This window comes from Marmota monax, unplaced genomic scaffold (genome assembly GCF_021218885.2).
Source record: "Marmota monax isolate L192 unplaced genomic scaffold, Marmota_monax_Labrador192_F-V1.1 WCK01_AAM20220418_F8-fsc00165, whole genome shotgun sequence".
Taxonomy (NCBI): domain Eukaryota; kingdom Metazoa; phylum Chordata; class Mammalia; order Rodentia; family Sciuridae; genus Marmota; species Marmota monax.
The window spans coordinates 3,299,015-3,316,451 of NW_026693851.1; the positions used below are offsets into that span (position 1 = coordinate 3,299,015).

Consider the following 17,437-nt stretch of genomic DNA (forward strand, 5'->3'; position numbering starts at 1 on the left):
TAGCCAGGAGATCAATTTTTCTAGTAGAACTTGGAAATGTGTATATATTTCATCTGATTAATTTCAATGCTATTGTATTTGTGGGAAATCTAGAATGCCTACACAATAATCATAGGAGGATAAATTGGCACAACTTTTTTATAAGCATATTTTTTAAGAGTCAAAATTTTCATTGAATTTTCTTAAAATAAATTTTCTGTTGAAAATTTACAACAGAAACAAAAGGCAAATTGATTTGTACAATGATATTCATTATTCTCTATAAAGGAGATAAAATAGAAAAGTATCTAAATAGTGAATTACAAATTTGAAACTTCACTGGACTACTGCAGAGCAATTTCAGTTATTACTATTACATGGTGATTAAAGCAAAATCAATAAATGCTTTTATATGTAAAAACTATGAGAATTGCAATTATATAAAAATGTGTATTTACATAAATACTAAAAATACAACTGAATTTTATACTCTAGTAATTTCTGATATTGAAACAAATGTTTTATACAAAGTAGTTTAAAACAGATGACTACTGCACAAAACATACAATTATAAAATAAGATGTCAACAACATTTCAAAATGGTAAGTACCTTTGTGTAAACTTCAAATATGGTGTATAGTCTATTACAGCAGGGAAGTTGCCATCTAATCCTTGTCCTTTCAGGCAGAAGCTAAGACGATAAACAATAAATATTTCATATTAATACATAAATATTAAATCAAAGTTAAGTATTACAAATAAGAGACATTTCTTTTATCAAACTTATTATAAATACCTAAAAAAATACTCTACCTTCAATACAATGACAAAGCATTGTACAAGTTAATACCTGTTATATAATTTATCAAGTAGCAACAGTAAAGTTCTTAAACTCTCTGTATTTGACAATATCTTTGTCTTCAGGCTTTCAACATGTCACTAGAGAATTTTCAAATGAGGATTTGCTTTTCACATTCAGATATAAACTCTCCGGTGACAATGTATATTCCTTAAAAAGATCTGATTAGTTAGAAAACAAAGAGTTTCTGAAACTATCCAAATGGTGAAAAAGCTTAGATCTTAGACCTACAAAGGATGCTGAAAGTCCTCCATTCAATTCTTTTGAAATCATAAACAAGAAAAAGATTAGGTGACTTACTGAAAGTTATACTGAGGAGTCTCATAGAGGCAATAAAGGAAATTCTGATCTTTCAGTTACCCAACTGAGTAATGTTTACTTTTATATGATGCACATATAAAAATATAACACAAAAGGTGTTTGGTTTTATTATTACTATTATTAGAAGAAAAAAGTGCATCTTCGAGAAAGATAAATAGGAATGTGTAGATGTAAGTTGATCTGCAAAGGGAAAAAAAATCATCTATAAACTCCCATCTTCCAAAGATTTAAGCCAGGCCAACAACCTGTCATATAAAAAGTTAACATTCTTAAAAGGCCCAAAAAGATAATCTTCCTGCTCCACCATCATATTCATTCTAAGAAAGTGAACTAATTAACTGAATACTTGTTTATTACAAGTACAAATAGAGAAAAACTGGACTTCTTTTATGTCAAATATTTGGAAAAGAGTGATTTACTAGAAAAAGAAAATGGCAGAATTATTTTTTAATTCAAGACTTAAAAGACATTTCAGTCTCTAATTGACAAACACTTTAATGTGTCTAGTATAAGTTGAATACTTGAGAATTAGAATACAGTGCTTTTTAAAGTTTTCTACAATCTAGACTTTATCTAATTCAGACACTGTCTCCCCCATAACTAAGTGAAAAACCTCCAATGTATAACTACCTTCAAGTATGCTTAATGTCTGCAAAGCAAATCTTAACATCTGCTGGATGATTTGTTTGCAAATTTGCCTAGTATTCCTTTGAGAAATTCCAAGCATGATTTGTAACCTCATTATAAAAACAGTGGGAATGAATTTAGTGATATAGTATCTATGAAAGTGCTGAGAGTGCTTGAAAGAATGTGCCATGTTAATCCTGAACATGTGTAAATGGGATGTACATGGCTTTGATCAAATATAAAAGTGTATGAAGGAAAAACCAAGTCATTTCAGTCTTATTTTGTTAATACTCTTGAATTTTCAAATGATATGTATATTTCAATAAAAATATAATGCTTCCTTCATTTGTGTCTTTGAGTTTTCTTGAAGACAAACTTTGATTTAAAATATACATAAAATCTGGGCTTGATTAAAAAAATATAAAAAGATGCTTCCAAGCATCTAGAAAGCACAATGACCATTTTTAGTATTTCGTCTTAATCTGAAACAATTTTATTTGTTGATAAGAAAAGAAAAAATTAACAATATTATTTGATATTCTAAATATATAACACAAGAAATGTAAGATACCCAAGATATCCTGCCAGAATCTTTCTTCCTTTGAGACTACATTTAATGTATTTATTTTCATTTTAAAAGAGTAGCTGAAAAATACTAATATTTGAGCTCTCCCCTCAGTGCTAGTAGGGGACTGGCTTAGGGGGTATAGTCTATAAACTTTCATTTGTCCAAGTTAGAAGGCAAGTCTGTCAGCTCTTAAAATTTGAGAATGTCTCTTTTCTAAGCGCAAACTCATTTGGAAAACTAATGGATTTGAAAGGGAACAACATGAACCAAATATCAACTGTGTGTTTTACTTAGAAAATTGAAAGAAAAAATCGTAAGTAGAAACTCTCATGAGGTAATTTAAAAACTGAATTCAGGGGCTGGGATGTGGCTCAAGCGGTAGCGCGCTTGCCTGGCATGCATGCGGCCCGGGTTCGATCCTCAGCACCACATACAAAGATGTTGTGTCCGCCAATAACTAAAAAATAAATATTAAAATTCTTTAAAAAAAAAAAACTGAATTCAGTTAGTTAAATATTAAGTACCTGAAATCAATAGCATTGAGTCCAAGCAGCATGCCAGCAAGCATATTTGCTTCTTCACCCAAGACAATTGCTCCGTCTTCATAAAATCTCCTAAAAAATGAAGTGAGTCAATATATAAATATTAAAATTTGGTTAAACGCTGATCTAGAGAATCAGAGTCCAAAATAAAGAGCACATTTTTTAAAATTCACATATATAAATACAAATAATTTATACTTATATATATGTATGTGTTTATATATGTGTGTGTATACACACACACACACACACACACTCACACACACATGCATACTTCCATACTTGAAGCTACAGACAAAAAACAAAACAAAACCAAAAATCACCTGTCACCATAATAAAAAGCATTCTCCCCAAGTGTTTAAACTGTTAAAAACAGTTCACAAAAGTGAGGCTGGGGGGCTGGGGATACGGCTCAAGCGGTAGCGTGCTCGCCTGGCATGCGTGCGACCCGGGTTCGATCCTCAGCACCACATACCAACAAAGATGTTGTGTCCGCTGAGAACTAACTAACTAAATAAATAAATAAAAGAAAAAAAAAAAAGTGAGGCTGGGGATGAAGCTTAGAGGCAGAGCACTTCCTAGCATATATAAGGCTGTGGGTTCTATCTTCTGCAACACACACACACACACACACACACACACACACACAAATCCCTAAAATGACTCTTTCAGTGGGTCTAGAGTTCCCAGAACTTTTCCCTAATACTGAAGCAATATTAATGTAAAGTGAAATGTTGATAAATCCAGGGTCATTTATACTGTATTGACACTAGTTCTGTTATTAAAACAAAAGTAATTTTGTTTTTCTGTAATCCTAAGGGTTACTGACTAAATGAAGAACTTGGAAGGTGTGCTCATTATGAATTTATGTTAACCTTAATACTGTGATACTAACAGAACAGATGGGCTACCAAGGTGGCTACATATAAAAAAGAAACTACCCAACATTCCTTAATAAAAATATAAATATGTATCTGTCATTACTAATTCCTATAAAGCCTTCTGTTTTTATTAACAGTTGTTTTTAAAATTATTTGAAAAATACTATAACAGGACCCAAGTTATTTTTCCACAAAAGAATGTAAGATCCCCAAATTTTCTTCTTTTGAAGAAAAGCACTATATAAAAATTAGTTTATGTTCAGTAACCCAGGATTGTTACACTGTTTTATGTATTTATATTGAATATAGACAGTGAATATACCAGTGTATTAATTAAAATAAAAACATTTTAGTAAATGAAATGTTTTGCTCTTTTCACTATTCATGGGTTCTTAAAGGCTGCAAAAAGATTCTAATATGCTCATAATCCCACCATTAATTTTGAATAGTTGTTCACAGTTTGCTAATTACTGTTATAAACATATCATTTGATACCTGAAAAAAAATCCCACAAAGTAAATGACAAGCAATCATCATTAGCTTCCAATATACCACCAAGGGAAGTATGAGGTTAAAACAATTTGCACAAGCTCATATTAATGAACTGCTTGAGGAAACAATCCAATTCTTCCAGACTATTACTTATAAAGTCAAAATACTTAAAGAAAATTTAACCTATGTTATGGTTCATATGGAATTTTACATGAATTAAAAGTATGAACAGGAAAATAAGAGACAACTATTTACTCTCTGACACATGGAAGGCTGCAAACAAATATGTCAGAGAACAGTCTTGGAGTAAATGCTTTCTGTTTCCTTGGACATACTGGGAGTTGCTTTTACTGATTTACACAAAAAAATAAAACTTCTTGTATAACAAAGATCAGTAAAATAAATGGAAAAGTTTCTAGACATTCAGTTGAAAGGTTCTACAAAAAGATAAAAGATATTTAGACAAATACATGTATCTTAGATTTTTTTTTTTTTTTTTTGGTCCTCACCCCAATGGCTAATTTACCTGTTGGCAGAATATAGTACAGATCCCTGGAAGGACTATGCTTCCAAAAGTTCTAGGACACCCTTTCTACGGGATGTATTCTTTAGAAAAGAATTCTTTTTTTTTTTTTTTAAACTGGGAATTACCCACCACTCTCGCCTTTCTTATATAAGAAAAGACCTATTTTTTTTTATTCCCCATCTTGAACCCACCATAGTTTAAAATTACATTCTAAGAGTCAGTAAAAACTATTCTTGTTTGTTTCCTAATGTCAACATTTCATTAAGAATCACTGAAGAATACTAAAAACAAAACAATTTAAAAAACTGGTTTCATAGATTTTTTTTAAAGTCTAAAGTTCTGTTATATTTGTATATACATAATACTGTTTTAATGAGCCTTTTGGGAGGGATCTTTAGTTTTCCTCATTATAAAATGTGTTAATTTTTAAGTTGATGATTTTTTAACAATAAATGAAATACTTCATGTATGTGAAATTAATAGTTTTACTCAAATGAAAATTAACTCAAGCATAACACTCCACAGGCCTGACTTAATAGAATAGCAAAAGAGGAGAGAGGAGGTGAGGAAATATGGAAGAGGAAGGGTCAATTAAAGAGGACTGTCTGTTATATCTGAACTTTCTCATTTACTAATATGGGCTAAGACAAAAGAATTTTTCAGAAAATATACTTCCAATGTGAAATAACATACTTAAAAAGTAATTCCGTATTTAAAAGAATACGGAATTGAACTAATGTGAAAAGATAACATTTCTATCATTTCATTGAAGACTTAAGTCATTCATGCGTATTAAAGAGGCAGAAACTATTTGGAAACATTAATTTTTTACTCTCAATAAAACTAACAATAATTTTTTATTGAAAATCACTTTTAAAGACTTCAAAAGATTTTAAAATTTCAACCTTCTCACTTTATCTCATAGAAAGACTGGAATGCTAATAAGGTTTGTTTATATAAATAAAGTTATGTGGTACATAAACCAAGAGTAAACCTTGAAATGACTAATCCAATAAGGTATAAACTAAAAAAATCCTTTCTTTTTTTTAAAAATATTTTTTGTTCTAAAGAAAATATTTTTTTTTCTTTTTTGTATGCATTTTATTAATATAATCAGAAAGTTCTGCTTATAATTATTTCTTTTTTTAAATTTTTTATTGTTGGCTGTTCAAAACATTACATAGTTCTTGATATATCATATTTCACAATTTGATTCAAGTGGGTTATGAGCTCCCATTTTTACCCCATATACAGATTGCAGAATCACATCAGTTACACATCCATTGATTTACATATTGCCATACTAGTGTCTGTTGTATTCTGCTGCCTTTCCTATCCTCTACTATCCCCCCTCCCCTCCCCTCCCCTCCCCTCCCCTCCCCTCTTCTCTCTCTGCTCCCTCTACTGACATTCGTTTGTCCCCCTTATATTATTTTTCCCCTTCCCCTCACTTCCTCTTGTATGTACTTTTGTATTACTCTGAGGGTCTCCTTCCATTTCCATGCATTTTCCCTTCTCTCTCCCTTTCCCTCCCACCTCTCAACCCTGTTTAATGTTAATCTTTAAAGAAAATATTTTTATGAGAAGCTAACCAAAACAGTATACTGAATTCCAAGAACATATTATAAATATTGAAAGTACCCAAGTAAAAAATATGTAAAACTTTCATTTAAATACTTATATATTGTTAGATGATATTAAATATAATTCTGTATTTTAGAAGCTATTATTTCTTAAATTATAAGTAACTATTTGGTAGTGCAATCTGAAAGAAATATCTTCCATTTTTAATAGTTATAAAATTTCCATTTATTTTTTTCCATTGATTATAAAAGTATTATTAATAACTAGGAAAGTACTTAAAGTCCTTATGAAATAATATGTTTTTTTTCTTATCACATATAAATTAACGCTAATTGAAATATATTCCTACAATGCTGACTCATGCAATAAGATTATTTTAAGGCCTCTTGGCCTTAGAAATTATATTAACAAATATCCTTTGGGATGGAATTCAAGGTGAACAGTCAATATAGATTATGTTAATACCACACAATATCATGCCTCACATTTTCCTTTTTGAGAGTCAGAAGTTATTCTATACTCTGAAAATACAATATTAAATATGAGAGAACTTATATATATATGTCACAGAAACTTCATTATCAACCTTCTTGTTCTCTTCTCCAATTTAATCTATATATAAGGAAATGTAAGAAAATTTCACTTATGACTTGCAAAACAGATGTTATATTGCATTCAAACTGAATCGGAATGAAAAACTACCCAAAATCTGAATATACAAAGGTCTTGCTAAGAATATGAGATACATTAATTATTTTATCAACAAATATATAATAAATTCCTACTATGTGATAAAATCTATGCTAGGTGTCATAGTTATAATGATGAACAAGCTAGACACAGTCTCTCTATGGAGCTTACAGTCTAGTAAATAGGCCACAAACAAAAGAAAATGATAATTACACATGATGACAACTAGTATAAAGTAAATAAATTGTTTTTCAAGGGAGAGATAAAACAAGATTCTTATTTGAAGAGACATTAAGAAAGGTATTCTTCAAATATTCAACTTGAAACCTTGGCTCATATAAGTCTGTTCACATAGGGTTTTGCAAGCCACATAACACTGATAATAATAGTGAATATTTATTGGTGGTTAAGGATAGCTATTACTGTTTTAAAGGAATTATCTCCTTTAACTTTGCCACTACGTAGTTTTTTTTTTTTTTCAGAAAGATTAGGCAACTTGTCCAAGATTCCACAGTTAGAAAAAAGTGAAATCAGGATTTAATTCCAGAAAACATGACTGCAGAGCCTGCTGGCTAAGGTAATGGGGGAATCACTTCAGTGATTTAAGTGAGAATTGACAAGATTACTTTTACCTTTAAGACTGGCTGGAAGCTGCATGCAATTGAAAGGAAGCAAACTGGAAGCTTAGTTGGGAAGCCAGCAGGTTCAAGTGTGGGCAAGAGATAAAGGAGTCTGGATTACTTTAACAGGTAAAGGTAAATAGATTAAAAAAAGATTTTAGAGATAGATCAATAAGACTTTCTAATGGACTGATGATAGGAATTAATCAGTATGAATTTTAGATCATGGCTTGTTCAACCATGTATGAAGGCAGTTAAGTCATTTAATAAGAAGGGGTGAATAGTATTGCAGGAGAAAAAAAATCAAGATAATCTTAGTTATCTACCTAGAGATTTTAAATGTGGTATCATGATATGGATAATGTTTAAAGTCAGGGGGATGGATGAAATTCCAGAGAGAATAGAGAAAAAAAAATTAATTAAGAAAAGCGCACAGTGCAAGACTGAGGCCAGAGAATACTGATATTTATCATTTGTAAAGAGAAAAGGACTGGAAACGAGATTGAGAGAGCAATTACAGCAGTGTGAGGAGAAGCCAACGGATGTTATATAATTTGAAGGCAAAAGGTTTTTTTCAAGATAGAGGAAACAGTCAACTGATACTAAGAGTAGCTGGAAGATGCCATGCAATACATACAAAGAATTGTGCATTAAATAGTGTAGCTTATTGTTATTGATAGTCTTAAAAAAAGATCCTTGGTGGAATAGTGAGGGACAGAAGTCAGACAAGATGTACTCTAAAGAAATGCTGATGGTGTTTATAAGCACTTTTGAGAAGTTTAGTGATAGAGCAGAATAGGAAGGGAGCAATAGTGGAGGGAATGTGGGTTCAGTGGAGAATATTTTATTTTTCAGGTAGGAGATACCAGTGTATGTTCCACATGGGTGAGAATGATCCAACAATAGCAAAGAGATTGTGGATGAAAACAGGGAAAGGTGACAACTAAAGTAAGAGGTGAATAAAGAGAGGATCCAGAAGAAAGTGGTCTGCCATAGAAGAGACCTTCATCACAATGAACAGAAACAAAAACAAACTGGTTAAGGTGTATGGTGGACAGCAATAAGGGCACTTATTTATGATAGGCTTGGTTTTCTAACTGAAGTATAAAGCAAGGGAATTGGTTGAGAATGAGGGTATAGGGGAGCTATCTCAGGTTTGCTAAGAAAGGATGTGGTATATAATATGGTCATTTTGGGGGAGTGGTAAAGCAGGACTACTAGAGAAACCAAGTAGGATTTCTGGGTACTCTTTAATGCACATTGATGTCTATGACATTGAATCTTAAGATCATTGTGAATTTTTATCATATAAAACATCACAAAATTATTAAAATAATTTTAATAATTCAAAAATTAATCTAAGCATACAAATCACAAAATTATTTTACTGTCTCATATTTTATTTGATTTAATGTTTTATAATTAACCTCTTAGTATAAATTTTACCCATTTAGTGAATGATTACTTTGTACAAGGAACTGGTCAAGTACATTATCTAATTAAATGAATTATCAAATCTAATCATTAGAACTCCATGAAATGGGTATTAAAATTATTGTCATTTTACAGACAAAACCTGAAGCTTGGAGAAGGCAACTAATTTACTAGTTAACTCATGGAGATAGCAGAGAACTGATCTAGGATTCAAATCCAGGTCTATCTGAATTAAAGGCAGATAATCTTAAACCACTATATATACTCTTGTATCACAAAAAACTTGCCATTGTTCAGTCCTATGTATAAATGATAATAGACCTCTCAGGAAAAAATTTATGACTGGTTTAACTAATAACTTAAATGCTTGATAAATATGCATCTAAGAAAGCATGAATAGTTTTATGAATTAATCTCTTTTGAATAATAAATGCATCCCAAACTTGTTCATTTTCTTGAGCTGATTTTAAAACAATTTGACAAAGCATAGAGGACCTCTATAATACCATGAAAATTTATCCATTTGTGGGACTAGTAAAAGGGATTGTTATAGTTTGGATATGAGGTATCTCCCCAAAGTTTTTGTTAATGCAGGAATATTCAGAAGTTAAATAATTAGATTATGAGAGCTGTAGCCTAATCCTAGTTTGAATGGACTGACTGGGTGGTAACCTAGGTAGGTAGGGCCTGGCTGGAGGAGGTGAATCACTGTTTGTTGCTTTGGAAGGGTAGTCTTCCTATGGCCCTTTCCTCTCTCGCTCGCTCTCTCTAGGCTACCTGACCCTGCCATGAATTGAGTAGCTTTCCTCCATGAGGTCCTTCCCACATGATATGCTACCTCATCTCGGGCCCAGAGTAATAGATTCCTTATCTATGAACTGAGACCTCTGAAACTAAACCCCAAATAAACTTCCCCTCCTCTTAAGTTGTTCTTGTTGGAATTCTGGTCACAGTGACACAAAAGTTAACTGAAGCAGGGATATTATCAAACTTTTGACAGGAATAATGAAAATAATAGTATCATTTTGAAATATGTGTCAAGCACTGAAAAACACTCATATCATTTAACATTGTGATTCTATTCTTGAGACTACATCAAAGCAATGACTCTGTAGAGGAAAAAAAAACCTTCATGCAGATTATTTCATACTCACTGAAGCATTATTAATCATAGTGAGGAACCATATAATCAAACAAGCAACTAGAGGATAAAGTATATTAAGGGACATTAAATGTCATATTGTATAGCTATTAAATATTTATAGAAGTGATATAGTAAAAATGAACATGTAATACAATGTGAAACAGAATTAAAAAGCAGAAATGTATAACAGAAGAAACAGCACAATGAAGTCATTATTTTAAGAATATTTTCAACGAAAGGCTGAAAGGAAATATGTCACCTTTAATAACAGCTAATTTTAAGTACAGTCTAAGAATGATTATTTCTCTCCTTACGTTTTGGAAGGTCTGTGAATTTTCTCTATAAGGAGGATATTCTATATTTCATTTTTAAATGAAATTAACAGAATCAAATATAAACAGAAATCTTCATGTTAAATACAAATTAGATGAGACATTAAGTGGGAATTCATTACTTCATACGCCCAAAACTCTTCTTGCAAAACCTGTTCTTATAAAACTCAACAAAACTGACAGGAAATACCTGTCATTTTCCATTTGTCCTATTATCTGTCTATCACTGTGAATACTTACTCCCCAAGTAAAAGGAATTAGACTTAAAAGCTCCAGCCTCTAAGGTTTTCTTTCATCCATCCAAAATCAAATAAGCATTACACATGATCTAGACAAATAATTTTGAGAATAATTCCATGTTCTCATTTCTACATGATATCTAAAAAAAGTTAACTCATAGACTCATAGAGTAGAATGGGTTGAGAAAAAGAGAGGATTGGTGAGATGTCAGCCAATGGAAGTAAGTTTAAGAAATCTTTTATACAACATAGTGGATATAGTTATTAAATATTCTTAAAAATTTCTAGGAGATGCTTTAGGCAAATTCACCACAAAAAAGTATGTGAGCCTTTCCACATGTGTGTGTATATATACATATACATATATACATATGTATATACATGTATTTCAAAAAGTATATGCTGTATACAAAAAGTACATACAATATTATCTGCCCACTTAAATAAGCAAATACAATGTTAAACACTAAAACATGGGCTGGGGATGTGGCTCAAGCGGTAGCGCGCTCGCCTGGCATGCGTGCGGCCCGGGTTCTATCCTCAGCACCACATACCAACAAAGATGTTGTGTCTGCCAAAAACTAAAAAATAAATATTAAAAAATAAATAAATAAATAAACACTAAAACACAAGAATATATCATTTCATGAAGAATTCTTTCAAAATTAAAAAAAACTACTAAAGTCTGTTTGTGGTCATATTTTAAACCAGCCCTAATCCTCATTTGTACTTCCTCAAGAAAACTGTTATATAAAGACCACCACTAAGGGAAACTATAGAAAACATATACTATATGTATACTATAGAAAACAAATACTCTTTTCCATTATTTGGTTACTGGTTTTACTTTAAAAGACAGCCTGAATAGAAACATCATTTATTATAGGAGAATGATTTCCTTAGGAAACAAAGTGAAGACTGGTCCATAGGAAAGGACTGATGACAGAGTTAATGTTAAGCTAATAAATTTAATCAGATATTAAAAGGAAAAAAAGGTCTTGTAGTGTTGTAGTAATAAGTTAATGAAAATACCAGATTCTAAGCAGCGATTTGAAACGGGCAGTTACAATACATTTTACTGTTAGGTTACAGATCTGTATGGAAGGGCAGGAAGATTTTTCTTTATTATAGAAAAACACCAATGCATTCTGAAGTTTTTGTTTCCTTGTTACCAGGTATATGTGAATTATTATTGCTCAGATGCAAATTTAAAAACAAGTTTTGAAATATTTTTATTAAAAGAGCTTTCAGATATTTAATAAGATTTTTAATAGACTTTTATTGACAAAACAAAAAGACTGTAACTGAGAATTAATCAGAATTTTAAAAACTGAATTATTCTAAAGACAAACTTACATTTGAGATTTTATATTTTCTCATGGAATAGTGCAACTCATTTTCTTCCTTTCATTACAAAAACCTGTATTTTTTCATATCCCATATATGATTCAATAAACTTCAAATTTTTGTACACATCTGTTAAAAAGCTCAGTACACATACCATATAACTGATCCAAAGTACAATTCAACGATTTTTGGCATATGCAAAGAATTGTGCAGCTGTCACATCAATCAATTATAACATATTTTCATTACCCCAAAATGAAACCATGTCCACATTATTAATCACACTATATTTCTCTCCAACCAATTCCTCCAGCATTATAAGTAATGCTGCTATGAACATATGTATAAATATTTTTTGTAAGCATGTTTTCAATTCTCTTGGAGATATGTAGATATACATACAGGGACATATACATACACCTAGGAGTCATATTCCAGGTCCCATGGTAGCTCAAAATTTAACCTTCATAAGAACTGCCAGATCATTTTTCAAAGTGGCTACACCATTTTACTTTCCCACTGGCAATGTATGAGGGATCCAATTTTTATATATTCTTATCAACATTTGTTATCACTTGATACTGAATATAGAAATCTCAGTTGATATGCAATAATATCACATTGTGGTTTGGGTTTTTATTTCCTTGATGGCTAATGATGTTGGGCTTCATTTTGGTATTTATTAGCCATCTGTATACCTTCACAGGAAAAATGTTTATTTATTCTTTGCCCATTTTTAAATAGGTTGTCTTTTTACTAATGACTTGAAAAAGTCCTATATATACATTCTACATACAGGTTCCGTATTATATTTTAAAAATCTTCTTCCACTCTGTAGGTCACCCACCTATTTATTTTCTTGATGGTTTTCTTTGAAGCATAAAGTGTTAAATTTTGATTCTGTCTAATTTATGTACTTATTTTCCTTTGTTCTCTATATTTTTGTATCATATTTAGGAAACTATTGCCTAATCCAAAGATTCGCATCTATGTTTGTTTTTTTTTCTAGGAATTTTACATTTAATTGTTAACCTTTGGGATTTTTTGTATAGGCTATAAGGTAGCAGTTTAAAAGTAACCCTGAGTAATGTTTAGTTTTTCATGTTAATAGGGTTGCCTCGCTTTATTCATGGGAGATATGTTCTGAAGCCCTTGTATTCCTTAAACTGCAGATAATATCAATCTTTATACAGATAGCCTCCAAGTCAGTGGTTTTACTTCTGATTTTTTGACTTAAGGATGTTGAGAAGCAATTTGTCTTCAATAGAAACTATACTTAAATTTTTGAATGACGATCTTTTCCTAGGCTAGCTCTTTGCAGTGCTGGCCCGTGGCAGTGAGCTGGAGCTCCCAATAAGCGGTACAATCACATGGTTAACATATATAAAACAGATTTTGTGTCAAATGATTCTGTAAGTGTTCTGACAATGTTAAGGTGTGCTAGGCTAAGCTATAAAAATATTTCGTAGAATAAATGTATCAAATGCACTTTTGGACTTAGAACATTTTCAATTTATCACAAATTATTGGAACAAAATCCCATTGTAAGTTAAGAAGCAACTATATATATACAGTCTTATATCCGATATGAACATATCTACAGTAAAGTTTAATTAGTAAATTAGGCACAGTTAAGAGATTAAAAACAATAGTAGGACAAGTATTAACAATAGACTTTAACAAAAAAATTTTTTTTTAAATTTGTGAATTGTTTACTTCCAGAATTTTCCACTCAATATTTTTAGACTGAGAGTAACTGAAACCATGGAAAGCAAATTGCTGGATGTAGGAGGATTTAATATAAAACTTTCAAGCATATTCATATTCTAAAATTCTTTCCTTGTTCTTAAAAGATGTTGGTAATGTTACTATTTTATCTACTTCACTACAACTTTAAAAAGTATTTATTAACTCATCTTTTTTGTTGTTTTTATTTTGTAGTACTAAAGACTGAACCTAGGGCCTTGAACATGCTAGACAAGTGTTTGACAAGTGAGTCACTCCCCAGCCTTCATATTTCCTTTTTGTGACAGCTCAGTAATTTACAAAGTTTTATTTTATACTTTATTCATCCCCTTTTTACACTAAAATATTTTGAAAATGAACATTTTTTTCAGAATACAACTTTTGTCATAAATTAAATGTTGTAGTATGACTACAAAGTAATACAGAGGTTTCCATAAAGCTAATTCTATCTTTGTATTTTCCATCCATATCTGCTACTTCAAATTTGTCCATATTTGTTCCTTCAACAACTTTTCTAGTCATTTTTTAATCTGTGGGTGAAAAGAAATTAAATTTAAGCAAATTAGTTCAGTTTTTGTAGGTCTTCCTAGTAACTTAACAAAGGGATTCTCCACTTTTTCTTTTTTAGCTTATATTCTAATTTTCACTCTTCCATCATCCCTACTCTGGCTCCCTATTTCCCAATAACACCTCATCCCTAAACCATAACACTCTTCAAGGTTTGGGTGGGGTTTTTTTCCAACTGCTCCCTAATACATCCTCCGTCTTAGCAAAGAAAACATGAATTTCTCTAATACTTTAGAGCTACAGTCATGTAGCTAAAGAAAATGTGTATTTCTGCTCCCCACCCTTCCTCCACTCATACTTATTCTTGGATTTTCACTGATCAGTGCCTTCAAAGTTGACTGCCTTAGGTCCTGTAGCTCCTCCTCCAGTACTGGGTAAACACTTGTTCCACTATTATAAAGGATATCATTGCTCTTTGTGAAGTCAGACAGAACAGAAGAAATCCACTTAACCCAGATAATCTCAAGATTCCTAAAGGATTAGAGATAATTTCTCACCCTTCTAGAAGCATTTACCTCAAGAAGCATCAGATAAAAGGTAAGGTACAACTACTTTTTATAATACTTTGTTAGTATTTTATAAACCTAGCCTTCCAAACACATTTGTCTGCCAAAGGTATGCATTCAAATTTATTTATAATTAAAAAGTTTCTTTGGTTTTATTTTAGTAAAAATTATAGCACAAATAGTAGAAAAAGGAAACAAGAAGCTCTCATTTTCACATTTTTTTAGTTACTAAGATGAGATTCTAAAATAAATCCCTACTTTCTTTCTTAGAAATTACAAAGCCATTATATTCACATCTAAACACTATTATTTTGACAAATGCACATGCACACACATACACAGATCTATATACTAAGCTACATTTGTTTGCATAGAGTATGTTTATGTATTATTACAAGAATATTTTTACTTCATAGACTTTTTTAGAGCTGAATCATTTCCTTTTTATGAAAAAGCATGGCTAACACTTAAGAACAGGCAAAAAAACATTTCCCTTTAAATATTTAAACGGCTTGTTCTAAAAATAATCTATTCAAGAATTATTTTTACCCCACCCAATCATTTAAACTAAGAAACAACACTAACAACCTAGACTATTGCTGTTTCAATTTCTATTTAGAAAAGACACAATATTATAATTACATAAGATGATTATTGTGAAAACGTGGTTTATTTTCACGAATTTTCAGATTTTTAGGTATCGTCTACTAGATTCTGATATGCTTCTTAATTCTTATTTCCAAAGCTTCAGTATTCTCAATACTTACTTTTCATAATTAAATTAATTTCCTAGTGATAAAATGTTTCATTTTATAAGGTTTGTTTCAAAGGTTTAAGAGTTTATCATCATCTCACTGTCCATCTTCAGAAATACACCAAGAGTATCATATTACTAAACAAGAACTCAATAAATATATATCAGATTTACCTCATGCTAACAGTTTTTTTTTAACAAAAAGTTTTTCTATCCTGGTCAAATTTATAGTATTTATAATTGTTTTCCTTGTATCTCCAAATTGAAAGGTTATTATTTTATTGCCTACAAAGATAGAGGCATATAAGATACTATAATTTGTAGCAGTTAGTTTTTTTAAAAAACTATGTCATAAAATGTCCAGATTTTCTCAAAATCCAGAATGCCAGACACTAAATTGAGTCATGAAAGTTAAGATTTTAGATATACGAGTTCTTTGTGCCTGATTTTCTTAACTAAAAATGGTTCTAGTTGTAATTATTTGCAATCTTTTTTTTGTGTGTATGGTGTTAGGGATTGAACCCAGAGTCTTGTGCATGTGAGGAAAGCACTCTACCAACTGAGCTATAACTCCAGCCCTTGAGTTGTAACTATTAACTTCTCTTTCAGAAATGTGACTAGTAAGGTAGAAATAAGTATGGTACTTTAGAAGAATCAAAGACAGTGCTGCCCAGTGGAACTTTTGTGACAAAGACAGTGTTCTATATCTGTATCCATTAGTCATATGTGGTTACTGAGCACAGAAATTGTGATAAAGCAACCTCAGAACTACATTTGAAATTTAATGCAACCCTAACAAATTTTAACTTATATAGTCTTTTGTGGTTGTAGCATTAGACAGTACATGTATAAGGCACTAAAATTTTTAAATATTTTTAGTTACAAATATTTTGATATGGAGAAAAGTGGCTTTTTCAACAGCAAAAAATGTTAAAGGACAATAAATCTTGTCCTAACATGAACCTTTTTTTCCTAACATCATGAAAAAATAATAAAGTCCTGTTTTTCACATGGCAAGGTATGTCATTCCTTTAGTCTATGTAATTCAAGAAAAATGACATAGGTATAGACTATTATTAGAGGACAACCAAGCAATCATTAAGTACATACATGAAATAAAAAAGTAAATGATTCATTTATATTCTTTACAAGCACAAAAATAAGTAAATGCTGAGGTGGGAAAGGAGAAAAGATGCTATAGGAATCCTTTTAGGAATTTCATTCTTCAAATTGGTCTGGGAAAAGCCTGTGGGGAGAATGAAGCTCTTATCTTTCAAGTGTTGAAAGAATGAGAGTAAAAAATGAGTCAGAGAAGATATTCCAGCCACAAAGTCTATCTTTTACATAAACCAAGGTAGATGTGTATTTAGCTGACAAATTACCTATTCTTCAGAAAACAGTGAATTTATCTGAGCAGTAAGAAAAGGAGGAAATAAAATAGCTTAGGACTTTAGAAACTAAATAATTCTTGATTTTTTCCAATTTCTAAAGTTTTAGGCTATTTTTTTTTTAAATTAGGAAATTAAAAGAGCTTTTAAACCTGGTTGTTTTGAAGTCTCTCAGAGCCGTAGAGATGTATTCAGATAAGTGTTTTTCCATGAGTGCTACTCTGATCCAGGCTCTACCCTAAAAGGAAGAAGAAAGAATCAAATATGAAAAAATATATATTTTGCCTACTA

At 31.0% G+C, this 17,437-nt stretch overlaps 2 protein-coding genes across 3 annotated transcripts in view; one reads left to right on the plus strand and one right to left on the minus strand.

The window, feature by feature from the left end:
- The window catches only part of Rundc3b (RUN domain containing 3B), a 145,738-nt gene that overhangs the window by 66,240 nt on the left and 62,061 nt on the right, over positions 1-17,437 (minus strand). For both annotated transcript variants that reach the window (XM_046462456.2, XM_046462457.2), the window contains exons 4-6: positions 17,299-17,384; positions 2,879-2,968; positions 590-670 (exon numbers count right to left, since the gene is read on the minus strand). In XM_046462456.2, coding sequence (XP_046318412.1) covers positions 590-670; positions 2,879-2,968; positions 17,299-17,384 — 257 coding nt within the window. The remainder of the gene's footprint in view (positions 1-589; positions 671-2,878; positions 2,969-17,298; positions 17,385-17,437) is intronic.
- The window catches only part of Abcb1 (ATP binding cassette subfamily B member 1), a 181,514-nt gene continuing 178,966 nt past the window's right edge, over positions 14,890-17,437 (plus strand). Inside the window, exon 1 of the mRNA XM_046462454.2 lies at positions 14,890-15,035. The gene's annotated coding sequence lies outside the window, so the exon portion shown is untranslated. The remainder of the gene's footprint in view (positions 15,036-17,437) is intronic.